General features: G+C 39.2%; 1 protein-coding gene across 1 annotated transcript in view; it reads left to right on the forward strand.

Annotated features, from left to right (window-relative positions):
* DNAH11 (dynein, axonemal, heavy chain 11) overlaps positions 1–18,789 on the forward strand; it is a 481,900-nt gene that overhangs the window by 352,885 nt on the left and 110,226 nt on the right. Inside the window, exons 56-59 of the mRNA XM_006880385.1 lie at positions 1,137–1,280; positions 1,908–2,090; positions 4,527–4,628; positions 11,382–11,516. Coding sequence (XP_006880447.1) covers positions 1,137–1,280; positions 1,908–2,090; positions 4,527–4,628; positions 11,382–11,516 — 564 coding nt within the window. The remainder of the gene's footprint in view (positions 1–1,136; positions 1,281–1,907; positions 2,091–4,526; positions 4,629–11,381; positions 11,517–18,789) is intronic.

Genomic DNA, 18,789 nt, shown 5'->3' on the forward strand with positions numbered 1-18,789 from the left:
ATGCATCAGAGAGTTGGACAATGACTAGGGAGGATAGAAGGAGAATTGATGCCTTTGAGCTGTGGTGCTGGAGAAGAGTATTGAATGTACCATGGACTGCCAAGAAAACAAACAGATTCATCGTAGAGAGGATTAAACCAGGCTGCTCCTTGGAGGCAAGGATTCTGGGGCTTCGTCTGACATACTTTGGACATGTTGTAAGGAGAGACAGGTCTTTAGAGAGGGACATCATGCTGGGTAGAGTAGAGGGACAGCGCAGGAGGGGAAGACCCTCTATGAGGTGGATTGATTCAGTGACTGGGGTACTCGGGATGGGTGTGTCAGAGGCAATGAGATTGGCGCAGGATAGAGCACGGTTTAGGGCTGTTGTACATGGGGTCACTATGAGTCGCAAACAACTCAATGGCACATAACAACAACAAAACAACAACAAATTCATGGTAATAAATAGAAAATAAAATGTTTATGAATGAGTGATAGAGATCCCAGTTGGTCTAGTGGACAGAAAGTGATGCTACCAAGCCAAAGGTGGGTGATTTTTTTAATCTACAGCGCTCAGGCCTGGTTTTAATTGTTTTTGGTCAAACATTCTTCTAAATGGTATAGCACTGGTCAGTCTATTTGCTGTTCAGAGATAACTTGTAGTTGCTATGATGCTGAACACTGTGACACTGATGTGTCAAATACAAGAATGGTTACCCATAGTGGACAGTGTTTGGTGGAATTCTCCGGTTAAAACAAGCTTGGAAGCAGGAGTGGCATCCACTTCTGAAATAGCTTGCGTCCATAAACTCTAAGAACTTGGAGAAACGATGGAAGTTATACAAGTATATAGGTCTTTCATTCATAGGGTCACTATGAGTCATATACGACTCGACGGCACCTAACAACAACAACAATGAATGAGTATATGGCAAAACCGTATGGTTTATAAATTTTCACTCAAATTTTTTTTAAAAATTAGTAATAATAAACAAAACCTTAAACCTCCTTCCCATGTTGAAGTCCTCTGATGTTGAAGAACTGTCAAACCAAGAGTGATGTGAATAGGTTAAGTTGTTAGGCACTGAAAACTAACCTGACAGTTTCTCATGAGGCAGCCCTGATCCTGAATGTCTGTCTCGTGATCTCTTCAGGTCAACCTGACTGAGTTGAAAGCCTTTCCCAACCCGCCGAACGCGGTTACCAATGTCACTGCGGCTGTGATGGTACTTCTGGCTCCCAGGGGCAGAGTGCCCAAAGACCGAAGCTGGAAGGCAGCTAAAATCTTCATGGGAAAGGTATCAGACAACCTGAGGAGGGGAAAATCCTGAGCATCTCAGGACCATGTTCAGTACAAGTGGGTACATTTGCTGGAAAAAGGTAGTCTCTTCAAGAGAAACCATCTTCGTATTCACTGAGTGTAACCTGCAGTACGTTCTCCAGATTTGGAACTTTTTGTTTGCCGAGTTAGAGGTTAGTTTGGGCTTATGGCATATCTAAGTCAACAGCAGCAGCAGTTGGAAGGTTGCTAATTATTTGCAAAATTATGAAAGCAGTTAAGTGTAGGAGGGAGAAAATTACATGGATTTCTTATGCTGGAAAGTGTTGCTAATGTACGAGAAGGTGAAGCAAAGGGCTCTCTGGTATGTGTTTTTCTTTTTCTTTTCTGCTTTTCTTCAAAATGTGAATACCTCCTGTGCAGGGACTGAATATTTTTCCCTGGGATAGAAGAGATTTTAAAAGTGTCCATTGCTAATTCTAACTTCATGCTATAGAGACTGAAAAAGTCAAACAGTAGGATAAATGCAGCTTGCCAATTTTGCCTTTGTAATGTAAGTCCTAAAAGCTGATTTTCACTTTTGCTCTTGGAATTTTCTCTGCAGCCAAAATGGGTTCATTGCAATCAGTCTTTTTTTGCTTTGCAGGTTGATGATTTTTTGCAAGCATTAATTAACTATGACAAAGAACACATTCCGGAGAACTGTCTAAAAGTGGTGAATGAACAGTATTTGAAAAACCCAGAATTCAATCCAAATCTGATTCGGACCAAATCTTTTGCAGCTGCTGGTCTCTGTGCCTGGGTCATCAACATCATTAAATTCTATGAGGTATCTGTCCTAATCTTATGGTTAACGAGTCTTATCCAGAGAGTACCATAAACAACTTTCAGCAAAGAATATCGTCAGCAAAGGAAAAAAAGAAATTTTGCTGTTTGGTTTTCTGAATAAGATTATCAGAGAAAATAATTGTACTTGGAAGGATATTTGAGATGTTGGAAATGGTATCTTTTATTGAAGGTACAGTGATTAGTGGTCAATTAGCAGCAATTAATTTGATTTAGATGAAAATTTACTGTGATCCTGACTTCCTATCAAGTGAACTTAATCTCTAATCCTACTGTATAAATCCACATCATCTTTAGTGTATGCTTAGATGAGGGGAGAACTATTTCTTTGCTTTCCTTTTTAATGACAGGGGCTCCAAGAGTAAAACAGTTAAGCCCTGGACTGCTGTCTAAATTACTGACAGTTTGATTCCATCTATCCAGCAGCTTAGTGAGAGAAAGACCTGGCAGTGTGCTTTCTTATATTATATTGTTGTTGTTATGTGCTGTCGAGTTGCTTGCGACTCATAGCGACCCCATGTACAACAGCCCTAAACTCCGCTCTGTCCTGTGCCAATCGCACTGTCTCTGACACTCCCATCCCGATTATCCCAGTCACTGAATCAATCCACCTCATAAAGGGCCTTCCCCTCCTGCACTGTCCCTCCACCCTCCCAAGCATGATGTCCTTCTCCAAGGACCGGTCTCTCCTCACAGCATGTCCAAAGTATGTTATATGGAGCCTCAGAATCCTTGTCTCCAAGGAGCCACCTGGTTTAACCCTTTCCAGGACAAATCTGTTATATTATAGTCAAGAAAATAAATACGACAACAACAACAAAAACCTCCATAAGGGCATCGTACCTCTCATGGGGTATGTAGCAAGTTGCACTGCTACCCTAGATACCACCTCTTTGGTGATTTGAATCCACTAGCAACTCTGATGAGAGAAAACTGAGAAGTCTCTTCCTATGCAAAGTACAGCCTCTGGAAACCTGCTGGAGAGTCAGCTTTGAGTCGCCACTGACTCCACAACAATGACATACAGACTCTGTCCTATAGAGTTAATGTGAGTTGAAAATGATCTTTACACCTAATAACAAGAGCATTTAATTGCCTATGACATTTTTTTTACTACTTATGGTCTGATAAAAAAATTGCACTTTGAAACAGTGTGGAGAACAATTATTTCATGTAGTCATTCATTCATTAAATATCACCTATCAAGCATAGACAAATAGTATTATCAAAACAAACAAAAGAGAAATTCATGACCCTAGCCTTTAACTTTACAGAGCTCTCTTGTCTAGGGATTGGCACTTGCCTAGGGATTGGTCAAGGTTGGATGCTCTTTGCTGTTGTTATCTGCCATCAGTTGTCCTGAGTCATGGGCATCCTGTGTATTACTGGGAAGAAGCGCTCCATAGGATTTTCTTGGCTGTAATCTTTAAAGAAGCAGATCACCAGCTCTTTCTTTCACAAGCCATTGGGTGGATTTGCACCCTCAGTCTTTGGGTCCACAATCAATTTCAAATTGCTTTTGCCACCACAGCTCCTCCTGTATGTGATATGTAAATATGAAATTGCTGCGGGGAAAACCATTTATTTATATTCAATGTCATTTCCAAAAAGATGTCTTTTTTTATAAAGTCGAATCCTTTATGCTGTTGGACCCACAGGAATAAGACTCTGTTGATTGCTCTCGCTCTCTTCAGTGAAGAAGAGGAAAAAAGAGTTTAGACAGACTGGAGTGGGTATATGGCCTCTCTCAAAAAGGAGTGTCTCTGCCCTGTTCTCTCTGTATCATAGAAGAAAAGATGATCATGGAACCAGACCAGGGTTTTGTTCTGTGCTGTCATGTCAGGAAACAGGAAATTTAATTTCATCTCCTTCCTCAACTCCCTGCCAGGAGGGAAAAACTAATCACTTCAGATCATCAAAACACACAACCAAGTAACGTAAGGCATACAGGAGTTTAGAAGAAGAAAATGCAAGTGCAGTTAATATTTACCTTTCCGTCTTCTGAGAATTTCTTTCCACTTTCTTATTTTTCACCGTAAAGGCTAGACTTGGTCTCTGCTTTTGCTATAGTTCCTGCACCCTGCAATTTCTAGCACTGTCAGAATTATCCCTACATTTCCTGACAAACCAATTTTCATATCTCTGTGGTTTTGATCAGTCACTCAGCTCTTTATACAAGTACTCATATGCCCAGAATAAATATATACATATGTATTATTGATGACCAGAGAGAACTGAGAAAGTTGTGCAGATTTTTCCACTATTGTTTGGTTAGAGTCATCATCACAAAGAAACAGCATATTTCTAGGTGAGTTAAGGATTTTCATTGCGGAGCTTCAAGAAAATGTGCAGTTGAATGGCTGGGAGTCTTGCTTGTATCATCATTTTATAAGGAATTAAACTCCATGTGTATTTTCAGGTCTACTGTGATGTAGAGCCAAAACGTCAAGCTTTAGCCCACACCAACTTAGAACTGGCTGCTGCTACTGAAAAACTTGAGGCCATCAGGAAAAAGCTTGTGGTAAGTACCAAGGGACAATGATAATATTCTCAAAGGTGGGCTCCTTCTTAAGAGTTCACCTTTGGAGAAAGCCAAATCAAAGTCCTGCCACACAGAAAGGAATTGGACGTTTCATTCACACAGTCACCTCTATACTCATGCAACAGAGATTTCTTATCTGTTTTACACTACACACTAAATTGGAAAAGTAGAAATATTCACGATTTCAACACTAAAGAAACACTGAGCTTGGTAATCAAAGGATAGATGTAGTACACAGGAAATACAAACTAGATCCAATATCTACTTTTTGATACCTGTACAAGTTAGTTAACCTCTCTAAACTTCTGTTTTATCATGTGTAAGAAGAGTATTGAGAATACCATGGACTGCTAGGAAAACAAACAGATTTGTCCTGGAAAGGGTTAAACCGGGTGGCTCCTTGGAGGCAAGGATTCTGAGGCTCCATCTAATATACTTTGGACATGTTGTAAGGAGAGATATGAGTCGCAAGTGACTCGATGGCACATATCAACAACAACAAGAAGAAGATGGGTTGATAATGGCATCCACTTCTTAGGTAGGACTGTATGGGTTAAATGAGAGTACAGTTAATTCCCCTCTTACAATGGAGTTCCGTTCTGATGATTCCGTCATAAGTCAGTTCTAGCATAAACGGAATACTTCATCTTTTTTGTTTCTTTGTTTACATTATTTTCCCTTTCATTATCAATGCCTTTATAAACCTAACAGTTTTTAACAGTGTCTTAAATTGTCTAGAGAAACAAAACCAATGAAGTACCTATCTAATTTTAAGGAAATGAGTATTCCGCATATAGAGGTTAACTAGTCCCAGATCCATGGGTGGGAAGAGAGGTTTCTGAGAAGCTAATGAGTCCGAGTCGTTATTAGGCAGGATCACAGACTGCTGTCTTCAGAGACTGACAAGTACCGCAGGTTAAAAAGTGTAGCAGGCTGTTGTTCAAGTCCAGAAGTGATAAGCCAAAGTAGGACTGAACAAAAGATCTTTTATTTGCTAGAAAGCACAAACATGTGTTCAGTGTAGGCCACACCCTTGAGGAGACTTCTGCTTCCTGAGGTCAGGCTGAGCGTGTCATTCATAACTGCCTCTACTTCCGCCTCATTAGCAGCATAAAGGCTAGGAAATACATCACACAGGTTAGTGACATCATGCTGAAGATCACTGCCACATTGACATACAACAGGGACTGTCATGAAACGGAGTATTTGCAGCCTGCACATTAGAGAATGAGAAAAATGATCAGCAAATTACGTGCAACAACATGTTACTAATGAGAAAGTGTTTTGAAAAGATAGCATTAAGCTCAGTTCATCCTATGCTGCCAATCAGAGACTACCTCTAATCCACCATTATAATAGGTGGAGAAAGGATTGAAGGTGTCAATGATTTCATCTTGCTTGGATCAACAATCTACACCGTTGGTACTAACAGTCAGGAAATCCGGAGATGTATTACACTAGGCAAGTCAGCTGTAAGGGGCCTCTCCAGAGTGCTGAGGAGCAGTGATGTAAGTGTGAAGGCTAAGGTACACCTCATTCAGTCTATGGTTTTCTCAGTCACCTGCTTTGCCTCAGAGAGCTGGACAATGAATAAGAATGACAGAAGGAAAACTGATGCCTCTGAGTTGTGGTTTTGGAGAAGAGTGCTGATATTCTACTGACTGCCAAAAGAACAAACAAGTATATCTTGGGAAAGTGCAGCCACAGGAGTCCTTGGAAGTAAGGATGGTGAAGTGTCATCTTTCATACTTTGGACATGGAGGCTACTCCTTTTAGAGGGACGCTCTATCATGGAAAGATAGTGTGTCAGCAAAGGAGAGAAAGACTCTCAACAAATGAATTGATATGGTGATTTCAGTGCTGGATTCTAGTGTGTCAGAGATGATGAGGATGGCACCTGATAGGGCAGGGCTCACGTCAGCTCTTCACAGGGTCACTGTGAGTCATACTCAACTGGACGGCACCTAACAGCAACAACACAACAACTTGTAATTAAGATTAAGAACATAGCATGAGCCTGGAACGTAGTAAATGCTTAGAAAACATTAGCTTTATATATCATCACATTACTATTACAAATACATAAACTACATTTAAATTTAGCTCCAACCTGACTGTATGTAGATTGAAGTGAAAGTCCCAAAAAAGAAAAGAGCACTGATCCTGAGGAAATTAAAAACACTGCAACAAGATTGCAGAAGATATTTCGGGCAGAGGATAAGGAAAAGAAAGGAGTTGAGACATTTTGTGAATTGCATCAGTGAGAGCCCTAGCATATGTATTTTGAGGAAGATTAGAAATAGCAGAAGGAAGTAGTGAAAGAGATACTTGAAAAGATAAGTAAATTTTTTTATGGGCTTCCACACACATGGCAGGATTTACATTTTATCTAACTAGTGACAAAGAGCGTTTGGAAGGTTTTAATAGACTCGTGACATGATCAAACTGACTTTTCTTTCTGAATGAGGAATAGAGGGAGAGCAGAAAGTTTTAAAGGGAGTTAGGAGGCAGAGGTGGGGGTGGGGGTGCAGCCTCGATTAAACCATCCTGCCCTAAGGGGCCAGAAGAAGGTAGGATCTACTCAACACTCGGTGGTGGACTGGAGGAGGAGGAATAAGGATTGAAATGATGAGTCTGAGGTCCCTGCAAGGCTGTGTAGAGTAGTGCAGTCAGGCTGACGAGGCTGCATAGCCCTGGGTAGATGAGAGAAAGTCTGGGCTTCAGCGTCACGTCTATAAAGTAATGATGATAACAACTACTTCTCAGGGGGGCATCAGTGATTTCTGGCTCCACAGTAAGCAGTCTGTCTTCTTTGGTTAAAAAGAATCGGATTTTTCTTTGGGAAGTAGTCTCTACTGCCTTGATAGAGGGCAAAGGCTGGGTGGGGCTCTTCAGAGAGGTGCCCTGTCCTTTCCAGTTCATAACTAGGTATATGACCCACGCTTGGCTTCTCTGACCCCATCTCCAGAAATTGAATTATGAGCTGAATTTTAACTGCTGTCGACTTGACCCCAAACTCATGGTGACCCCATGTGTCGCAGCAGACTCCTCCACAGGGTTTTCTGTGGCCCTAATATGAATGGAAGCAGATCACCCAGCCTTTCATGGAGTACTGGGTGAGACGGAACTGCTAACTCGATTAGCTACTGAGTGCAAGTCACCTGTGCCAGCCCCCTCTGTGAATCTTATGCAGAAGGCTAAAAGACAGAAAGTAAAACAAAAAAAAGACAGAAAAGTCAGAATTATGAAATGCCAGAGACAGCATCTAGTTGAAGACTTTCAAACAATGTCTGCTTCCACAACACCCTAGAATCCTTGGTAACTGCATGTAGGTCTTTATCTTTTCCACCTATGAGCTTCCCTGTGTTTTCCTAGTAAATTTGTTATGGGGAAGATCCTAGACTTGCCAAGTGGTTAACACATGAAATTGTTTGGGACAGCACCTGACACCTGCTGAAAGTTCAATAATCGTCAGTTGTTAAATTAGCGTTATTTTGCAAGGGACAGATAGTAAATTGAGGGAATAAAAACAAATTCACTAGGGATCTTTTCTAGATATGTTTTAGTAAAATGGTACAGGAGAACAAAAAAAAAAGAATTGATAGTAATGGAAATTAGATTTAAAGAGAGGAGCGAATTGGAGGTGAGAAAGGAAAAATGACAGTAATTTCTCTTCTTTTCTTGAATAGTGTCCAAAGCAAGGGGAAAGAAACAAAGATATTAAGAACTCCCAATAAAGATTTTGGAAACCTCATCATCTTATTTATTTTAAAGGAATTTTGATAATTACATGTTTCTTCAAGTTGTTTTTTACCAACATATGTAAACTTAGCATGAATTTATATTTATTGATTAATGTTTGCATTCTCTGAACACATATGAAAACCAGAGAATATCATTTTGTATTTTATTGACTTTGCAAAGGGTTTTGACTATGTGTATCACAACAAATTGTGGCTAACCTTGAGAAGAATGGCAATTCAAGAACCCTTGAGTGTATTCATGCAAAACTTAAACTAGGGAGGAGTTATACAAACAGAGCAAGGAAGCACGGCATGGTTCAACATCAAGGAAGGAGTGAGTCAAGTGTATATCCTTTTTCCATACTTGTCCAATCTATATGCAGACCAGAACATTTAGGATGCTAGACTCTATGAAGAAGAATGTGGCATCAGGGTTGGAGGAAGACTCATTCAGTCTATCATGCAGATGACACAACCTTGTTCACTGAAGTAGAAGAGGATTTGAAGTATTTGCTGCAGAAGGTCAAGGACAACAACCGTCAGTATGGATTGTACCTCAACATCATGAAAACAAAGATTCTTACCACCAGACCAATTGGCAGCATCCTAATAGATGGAGAAGAGATTGAGGTTGTTCAGAATTTCATCTTGTCTGGGTCCACAATCAATACTCATGGCACCAGCAGTCAGAAACTTAAAAGACAACTTAGGAAAGTCAGCTTATCAGAGACCTCTCCAGAGTACTGAAGAACAATGATGTTAATGTAATTACTGAGGTATGCCTGATCTAAGCCATGGTCTTTGCAATTACTTGCTATACATCGGAGAGCTGGACAGTGACTAAGGATGGATGACAGAACTGTGGTGCTATGGTGCTGGAGAAGAATATTGAACATACCATGGACTGTCAATAAACAAACAGGTCTGTCCAGGAGAGAGTAGAACCAGGTTGTCCCTTGGAGGCAAGGATTGTGAAGCTCTCTTACTTTGAGCATGTTGCCAAGAGGGACCAGTCCTTGGAAAAGGACATCATGCTTGGAAGGGTGAAGGATCAGGACAGGAGAGGAAGACTCTGGAGGAGATGGACTGACATAGTGACAGGGCAATTGGGGCAGGTGTGTCAGAGACAGTAAGATTGGCTCAGGATAAAGCAAGATTCAAAGTTCTTGTTCATAGGGTCACTATGAGTTATAGTCAACAGTGCATAGTGACAACAGCAGCAGCATTACTGATAACTCAAAAATAGACCTTTAAATATGATTTACTTAATATAACTTATGATACATAATATCTCTTATGAGTTCTACAGATCTAATCTTATTATCTGTGTTAATCCTAAAGTTGACAAATGTGTTTATTAAAAGTATTATTTTAACAACGTGAATTATTTTAACAATGTAAATATAAAAGTAATAATTAAATAGCTGACTCAAATATTGACAGTCTCTAATTTGTATATTGATTATGTTCTATGTTTGCTTAATAAGTTTCTAGCAGCATTGAACATATTCATAACCACAGTGTGGTAAATCATGTTCAGAGATGTTCAAACGTACCAATAACAGAATGTCACCGTGAAGTCTCTCAAGTATTTGATATATTGATGAAGGCCTCTTAACTTTAAGAAACAGAAACACAAGTATATTCTTAGCACATTAGGCAGCTCATCAGTCTCATAATCGGAAGATCCTGAGTTTGAGCCTCAGAGAGGGCACAAGTATGTTTTTGTTAAAATATAAATAATTTTTAAAAAATAGAAACACATCTTAAAAACTTAAGTCATAAAAGAGGCAAAGATGACTCAGGGGACCTTTGGATGATGTTACCTCTGGAGGAAAGAGCCAGTAACTACAACCACCAAGAACTTCTGAACTTCTGTTTCTCTAGGGCTGTGACCTCACATCTAGAGTCTCTTTGAATGCTCTTTACATCATTTTTCTTTTTAAATTATTTTTATTTTATATTGGTGTGTCTACAAGGTTTGTATACATTGTGTTTTACACTATCCTTCATCCACATTGTGTTTCATACAATCATTCCTATTCATTGTGTTCTGTAAAAAATAATCATCATTGAACTGTGTCCACCATTATCACATTTTTTTTCAGGTCCCCACCAGATCTTTCCCATTTCCTTTACCATCTCCCCCCACCCGCCAAATTGTGTGGCCCCCATACTTAACCCCGTCCATCCTCTGAACCCACCTTCCCCTATTTGGATCTTCATATAAGTTTTATAAGTTGTTTTTCTATTTTTATAGTAATGATCTTATTATTTATTATCATATGAACAGCGTTTGCTCATTTTAGACATAGTTCACTCAACATAATGCTCTCCAGTCTCTCCTAAGTTATGTAATAATTTTTTATGCTATTTCTCCTGAAGGCTGCGTAGAGAGAGCTGCCTTCAAAGCCCCCTGGATAGACACTGCTTAAATGGAGCACATTTCTCTTTTTCCAGACTGGTTTCCTCTGCTTTCCTGTGCTTCTGGCAGAAGTTGGCTCCCTCTAAATTAAGTCCTCTTAAACTAACACATCCTCCTGAATCTATTGATACTAAAGACCTTGGAGTTTTAATTACAAATTCCCAGAGATAATATGATTGACCTAGCAGGATCATAATGCTGAAGTTTAAAGGAGTGCAGTGATTAACACATTTATCCATTGCATGAGCTAAAGAAGAAAAGAATCAGTAGCTGGAGAATCAGAAGATCATCCTTGTTGCTAATAATGTTTGTCATAGAGAATAAGCCTCAGGCAAGAAACTGAGGGACACAGGGTATAATGAGAATTTTTGAGTCAGCAAGACATGTCCACTCTCCCCAGTCACTGTGTCTCTTTTGTCGAGTAGAATATCAGGGAGGGAAACAACTTCTTCCCTAAAGTACATATGGGACAAGGAGTCAAGGTCAGAGGAGGGAAAGACAATAACAAAAATTTCTTTTTTAACTTTAAAAGTGACTTAAAAGTTAATTTCTAATCTTGTTCAGGATCTGGATCGCAATTTGAGCAAACTCACAGCTTCATTTGAAAAAGCAATAGCTGAGAAAGTCCGATGTCAAGAAGAGGTGAACCAAACCAACAAAACCATTCAACTAGCTAACAAATTGGTCAAGGAACTTGAGGCAAGTAAACCTTTTCTTCCCAAATTCCCAAATTGAACCGTGTACCTTTGGGATTGCAGAGTGTAATTTGTATTAACATTTTTTAAATGTTTAAATGTTAATAGTATTGTTTTAAAACAATGTAGTAAGCATATATGTAACAACACATGCTTTCAATTTCAACATATTCTTACATGTCCAATTAAGTGAGCTTAATAAAGTTAATTATGTTTTTCAAGATCCCACTATTTCTCTCCTAAGTTGTCTATAATTTTGTGTAAACAGACTCAATATCTAATGACTGGATCATATTTATGCAGATACAGAATTATATCTATCTTATGATTGTATTAATATGAAATTTCAGGATTGGATATCTGTAGAGACCAAAAGTAGATTCTTGGTGGCCAGGAGTTGCACAAGATAGAGAAAGATGAGGTGTAATTACAAATGTCATGGGTTCTTTTTGAAGTGAGGAAAATATTCTACCATTAGTGATTGTAATTATTCAACTCTATGAATATACCCAAAACCACTGATGTGAACACTTTAAAAGTTAACTTCATGGTATATGAATTGTTGTTGTGTACCACTGAGTTGGAACTGACCACAGCTGACCCTATAGTGGGTTTTCAGAGGCAGTTAATCACACAGGAAGAGATTGCTCATGCTTCTTCTTCATATGAATTATATCTTAATAAAAATGTTGGTTTTTAAAAGTGCTTCCTATAAATATATAGTTTTATTATTAAAAGTTTCTTTTACTGTAGATGATGACATTGTTGTTGTGTGCCGTCGAGTTGGAAATCACCCCATAATAACCCTCCAGCAGGCTTTCAGAGGCAGTAAATCGCACGAGAGGAGATCCCCCATTTTTCTTCCACAGAGTAGCTAGTGGACTTGAACCGTGTACCTTTGGGATTGCAGAGTGCAATTTCTTACCACTAGATAAGTGGTTTAAACAAATGGTGATTTCTTTTTTACGTACTGCCAAAATTGCAAATGTAGTTAATGATCAATGCTGATTCCAATGATTAGTGCCTGGATACCAGCTTCTTTGTAACTTTCTCTATACCTAGCACTTGGACATTTGCCCTCAATCATGCTGGTTCTCAGTCAGTAAAAGGATGCTGTAGCTTCAGATTCAGACAAGGAAGAAAGGGAGCAATATATATCATTTGCTCTTTCTCATTTTATAAGAAACTCTGAAGTGTTTCTACAAGTTTATCTCCCTTGTTTCTTTAGCCAGAATTTCACTAACCTCAGTTATATACTCAACCACTAACTGAAAGAATGGAATTTTGAACATACCCCATAAGTCCTTGGAAAGCTGACTTGGAGTTCTGCTCCTGAAAGGTCATGGTCATGAGCACCTTATGGGGCCGTGAACTTGGTACATTTGAGGTACTCATAAATTGGAATCAATTCAACAGCAGCTCACAACTGATTGACTCGCCTTGCTGCAAGGGAGGTTAAAAAAGTGGGAAACAAACTTAGCATAGTTGGCTTAATTAATCACAGTCTCCCTTATAGGATTAGACTTACACCCAGAGTTTTCTTAGGAAGAAGAAAAGGATAATTGTGTTGGAATGGAATGAATGGCAATAACCTAATTTTTTATGAAATTAGATTTTTCCATTTAAAAAATCTAAGCTTAGGTACAGATTTACACCCTCCATCCCCCTGAATCACTTGTTATGCATCAGAAAGTTGGACAATGGCCAAGGAGGATAGAAGGAGAATTGATGCCTTTAAGCTATGGTGCTGGAGAAGAGTATTGAGAATACCATGGACTGCTAGGAAAACAAACAGATATGTCCTGGAAAGGGTTAAACCGGGTGGCTCCTTGGAGGCAAGTATTCTGAGGCTCCGTCTAACATACTTTGGACATGTTGTGAGGAGAGACCGGTCCTTGGAGAGGGACATCATGCGTGGGAGGGTGGAGGGACAGTGCAGGAGAGGAAGGCCCTCTAGGAGGTGGATTGATTCAGTGACTGGGATAATTGGGATGGGAGTGTCAGAGACAGTGCGATTGGCACAGGACAGAGCGGAGTTTAGGGCTGTTGTATATAGGGTCACTATGAGTCGCAAGCGACTCGACGGCACATAACAACAACAACAACAATCCCCCTGAAACTCAAAGTTGATTATTTACAAAATTTACGCTCTAAATTGCATCTCAGTATTTATACATCTGTTTTTTCATTGTCTCAGCCAAGTCTTGGAATTGCCCTTCACTTTGGATCTCTTTCTTACAACTCACATCTAATCCACAGCAAATTGTGTTGGCTCTTTTTTCTTAAATCCATTTCAAATCCTACCACTTCTCATGATGCTGATTCAGGCTACCAGTATTTCTCTCCTCTATTGCCTAACCTCATCCATAACCCACGAAGTCTACTCATCCACTCATGTCAGTGCAGTTGATTTTTTTTTTAAATGGAGTTCAGCTATGTCACTACTCCAGTAACTAATAATCTAACTTCAAATTCAATCTGAATACTTTAACCTATCTAGCCAACAGAATTTAGCAGCCTCTCTGAAAATCAAATCAAATAATGAACAAGTGACATTCATACAAGAGATGCAAAAGTGGCTCAACATTAGAAAATCAATCAATGCTATTCACTACATAAATAAAGAAAAAGAATTACATGATTATCTCAATTGATAAAGAAGAGGCCTTTTATAATCTTCAACTCCTTTTTCTGATCAGAAATACAAAAGACAACCTGTCCTCAAATAAGAGTAGATGAGAAGGTCCTCAACACAATCAGGGCACATGTGAGGTGGTTTGCCCACACAGTGGCTGCAATGATGGGCTAAGAGTGATGATAATGTTGAGGCTGGTGCAGGACCAGGCAGTATTTTGTTCACCTGTACAGATGGGGTCACTATGAGTTAGAACTGAACTCTAGTGCAAAGTCTACATTATTCTCAACAAAGGGAGATTGGAAGCATTACGTCTGAGGATGGGAACAAGACAAGGATAACTATTATTGCCACTGTTACTGATTTGTATACTCTAAGTCCTAGAGTAATAAGGCAATAAAGGTAAATAAAGGATATCTAAATGGGATAAGTATAAGTAAATGTTGTTGTTGTTAAGTGTCATTGAGTCAGAGACAACTCATAGCGACCCTAGGAACGAAAGACCTGAACACTTGTATAACTTGTTGTTTCTCCATGTTCATAGAGTTTCCAGAGGCAAGCCATTTTGGAAGTGTATGTCACTCCTGCTTCCAAGCTTGTTTTAATTGTGAAGCTCCACCAAACACTGTCCATCAATGGTACCTATTATCACACTTGGCACATCAGTGTCACAGTGTTCAGCATCACAGCAACCACAAGTTACCTCTGTATAGCAATGCACAGACCAGTGCTACACCACTTAGAAGAATATTTGACAAAAAAAAAAACCAATTTAAACCAGGCCTGTATTGCTATTAATAGATGACATGATTTTATACTTATAAAATCCTAGAGACTCCACAACAAAGTTTTTGGAACTAATAGAAGGATTCGAAAAATATTAGGTACAATATCAACACAGAAAAATCAATTGTATACCTCTATACTAACAAGAGGGAGCTCTGGTGGCCTAGTGTCAAGAACTTCAAACCCGAAAGCACATGGTTCGTGGCCACTAGCTGCTCCACAAAAGAAGAATGGACAATCTCTTCCCATTCAATTAACTGCCCCTGAAAACCTGCTGGAGGGTCAGCTATGAGTTAGTTCCAACTATGCAGTACACAACAACAACAACAACAGCATACTAACGAGAGAGAAGGTCTCCCATCTGTTCTTGAGAAAGGAGATGGATTGACCCAATAACTTTAACTATGAGCTTGAGCTTGCCAAAAATCATGGGCATGGTTCAGGATAGGGAAATGTTCCAATCTCTTGTTCATACGATAACTATGCATTGTGGTGCATAGCTCTGTCTGGTAGCCTAGTGATAAGAAGTTGTGCTGCAACCCCAGAGGCACATGGTTTGAATCCACCAGCTGCTCCATGAGAGGAGGATGGGCAGTCTCCTCCCATAAGATTAACTGCCTCTGAAAACCCACTGGAGGGTCAGCTTTGGGTCAGTTCCAACTCGGGGGTACGCAACAACATTGCATTGTGGTTGATTCTCTGGGACCTAACAATAACAACATTAACAAGAACTTTGAAAAGGAAACAATATCATTTATAACAGGAACAAAATGATAATATCATTTATAACAATTCCAAAAAATGAAAATACCTAGGAGTAATCCTACTGGGGATATTAAAGATTTATGCAAGGAAAACTACAAAACACTATTGCAAGATGCCAAAAGATCCCTACATAGATGGAAAAATATTCCATGTTCATTGCTTGGAAGACATAACATTGTGAAAATGTAACTTACTTCTCCCCAAAGTGATCTGTTGATACATTATAGTCCTGATCCAAATCTCAAATATTTAATGAAATGGGAAAAAAAAACCAAACAAACAACAAAAAAGTAGGAGGCCTCCCATTTCCCACTCTCAGCACTTTGTGTAGAGTAATCAGAACATCCTAGTATGGGTTCAGTGACTGACACCTTGATTAATGAATTGGACTTGAGAAAATAGAGTTAAATTCATCCACCTATGGGTCGATGATCTTCAACAAGGGGGCCTAAGTCCAGTCAGTGAATAAGAAACAAATGATATTAGCAAAACTCTGTAATCATTTGCAGAAAATAATAAACCTGATCCATACCTCACACTATTGTTGTTGATTGACTTCAAGTCAAGCACAACTCCTAGCGACCCTATGAACAAAAGGCTTGAAGCCCCTCTACAAATATCAGCATTTGTCAAAGTTCATAGAGTTTCTGAAGACATGTTATTTAGGAAGTGGATGCCACTCCTGCTTCCAATATTAAACCTGATCAATACCTCCCACCATGTTATTGTTGTTGTTAGGTGCCATCCAGTCATAGACGACTCATAGTGAAACTATGAATGAAAGACCCGAGCACTGTTCATACATAAAGTTTCCAGAGGCAAGCAATTTCAGAAGTGGAGCCACTCCTGCTTCCAGGCTTGTTTTAGTCAGGAAGCTCCAGCAAACACTGTCCACCATGGGTTAACAGTACCAAGTTTGGCACATCAGTGTCCCAGTGTTCAGCATCACAGCAACCACGAGTTACCTCTGTACAGCAATGCACAGACCAGTGCTATACCACCTAAGAGAATGTTTGACAGGAAGACAATTTGAACCTGGCCTGAGGGCCGCAGATTAAAATACACGCATCTTCGGCTTGGTAGCATAACTTTCTGTCCACTAGGCCAACGTAGCTCTCTTTAAGTACCTCACACCATACACAAAGAAATTTAAAATGGATTAAAGACATAAATGTTAAACCTAAAACTAGAAAGTTCATTGAAAAGAAACTGGCAGTTCTGATTTGGGCCATAAATGTTGTTATTATTAGATGCCATTGAGTTTTCAAAAACAACCAAAATTGTGCACACAGAAATTAAAAGATGATTGGAACCTCTTAAAAATATTTCATGTTCAGCAAAAGAATTTTTAAAGAACCACCCTGAACTTATAGACGTAAGGGGGGGGGGAAACTTTGGCAAAAAACATAGACTAAGCAATAAATCTGTAGGATATAAACATCTGACTTATAATATCTACTTGAACTTTGATGTAAATTTGCCTCCAGTATGAAATAATTGAAAACCACCACCTACTCACAAAATATTTTTTTCATAATAAACACCTAAACTTAGCACAAATGTGGCTTTTATGTTATTGAAAGGGTTCCAAGTCTCTTTTTTGCACTAAAATATGGCTAAGTATCATAAACTCACATTCCAACTTGGCTACAAATTTATCTTGAAAATACAGGAATAGATATTATTGAAAACTATAATCCTTGACCTTCTGCAGCAAGGGCTTCTGGTCCTCCTCAGTTTTTAGCAAGCAAGGTTGTGTCATCTGCATAATGTAGGTTGTTGATAAATCTTCCTCCAATTCTAATGCCACATTCCTCCTCATGAAGCATATATATGATGTTGTGTACCATGGAGTAGGAACTGACCCATAGCTGACCCTCCAGTGTGTTTTCAGAGGCAGTTAATCGCATGAGAGGAGATTGACCTTCCTTCTGTGGAGCAGTTGGTGGCCTCCACCCTCATACCTTCAGGATCGCAGCACAGCTTCTTGACACTAGGCCACTAGAGATATAGATGGATGGATGGATGGATGGATGGATGGATGGATGGATAGATAGATAGATAGATAGATAGATAGATAGATAGATAGATAGATAGATAGATAGATAGACAGACAGGTAGGTTTCTCACACCTAAATTCAACAACCAAATGTTTACCAAATTAATTTTTAAAACTTGGCAGAATAGATGAGCAAACACTTCATCAAGGAGTGCATTCAAGTGGTCAATAAACACACTAAAAGATGTTTTCTCTCAGCCATAATTGTTCCCTGCTATCAAGTTGGCTCCATCTTATGTACAATGGAGCAAAGCCCTACTTGATGCTGCACTATGCAATATTCTCAATTGAGATGAAAATTAAAACTACAGTTAAATAACATCTTACCTTTGCAAAAATGCACTGCTCATAAAACCCAGAAATCAAATGCTGATGAGGATGATGAGATTGGAACTATTGTACATTGTTGATGCATTGGAAACTAGTATGATGCTGCCTTAAAAAACAGCAATGGAAATACTTCAAGATCCAGCAATTGTACTTCTGTATATTTTCTAGAGTTATAAGCATGATGAGTAGGTCTATATAGGCTGGCCCTGCCCTACCAGTGTTCATCGCAACATTGTTCACAATAGCAGTAAAGATGCAGACAGCCCAAGTTCACATCATTGAGTGAATGAATACACAAATTATGATACATTCACACAAAGGAATACCTCAAACCAAACTAAATTTAGTTCCATCCAGTTGATTCCAACTCATGTGACCCTATTGTGCAGACTAGAATTGGTCCACAGAGCTTCCAAGGCCTTTAATCTTTACTGAAGCAGACTGCCACATCTTTCTTCCACAGAGCATTCATGAGTCCAAATTGCTGACTTATTTTTTAGCATCTAACGGCTTAATTAATCAGTACTCCATCAGAACTTCTTATATAATAGAATAGTATGCAGCTATAAAAAGTAATGATGACTGCACACCCATGTTTATTGAAGCTTTGTTTACAATAGCAAAGAGTTGGAAGCAGCCTAAGGGTCCATCAACAAACGAATGGGTAGAGAAGCTGTGGTATATCCACACAATGGAATACTA

This window comes from Elephantulus edwardii, unplaced genomic scaffold (assembly GCF_000299155.1).
Source record: "Elephantulus edwardii isolate Elephantulus edwardi_28Jun2011 unplaced genomic scaffold, EleEdw1.0 scaffold00007, whole genome shotgun sequence".
In the NCBI taxonomy this organism is placed as follows: Eukaryota; Metazoa; Chordata; class Mammalia; order Macroscelidea; family Macroscelididae; genus Elephantulus; species Elephantulus edwardii.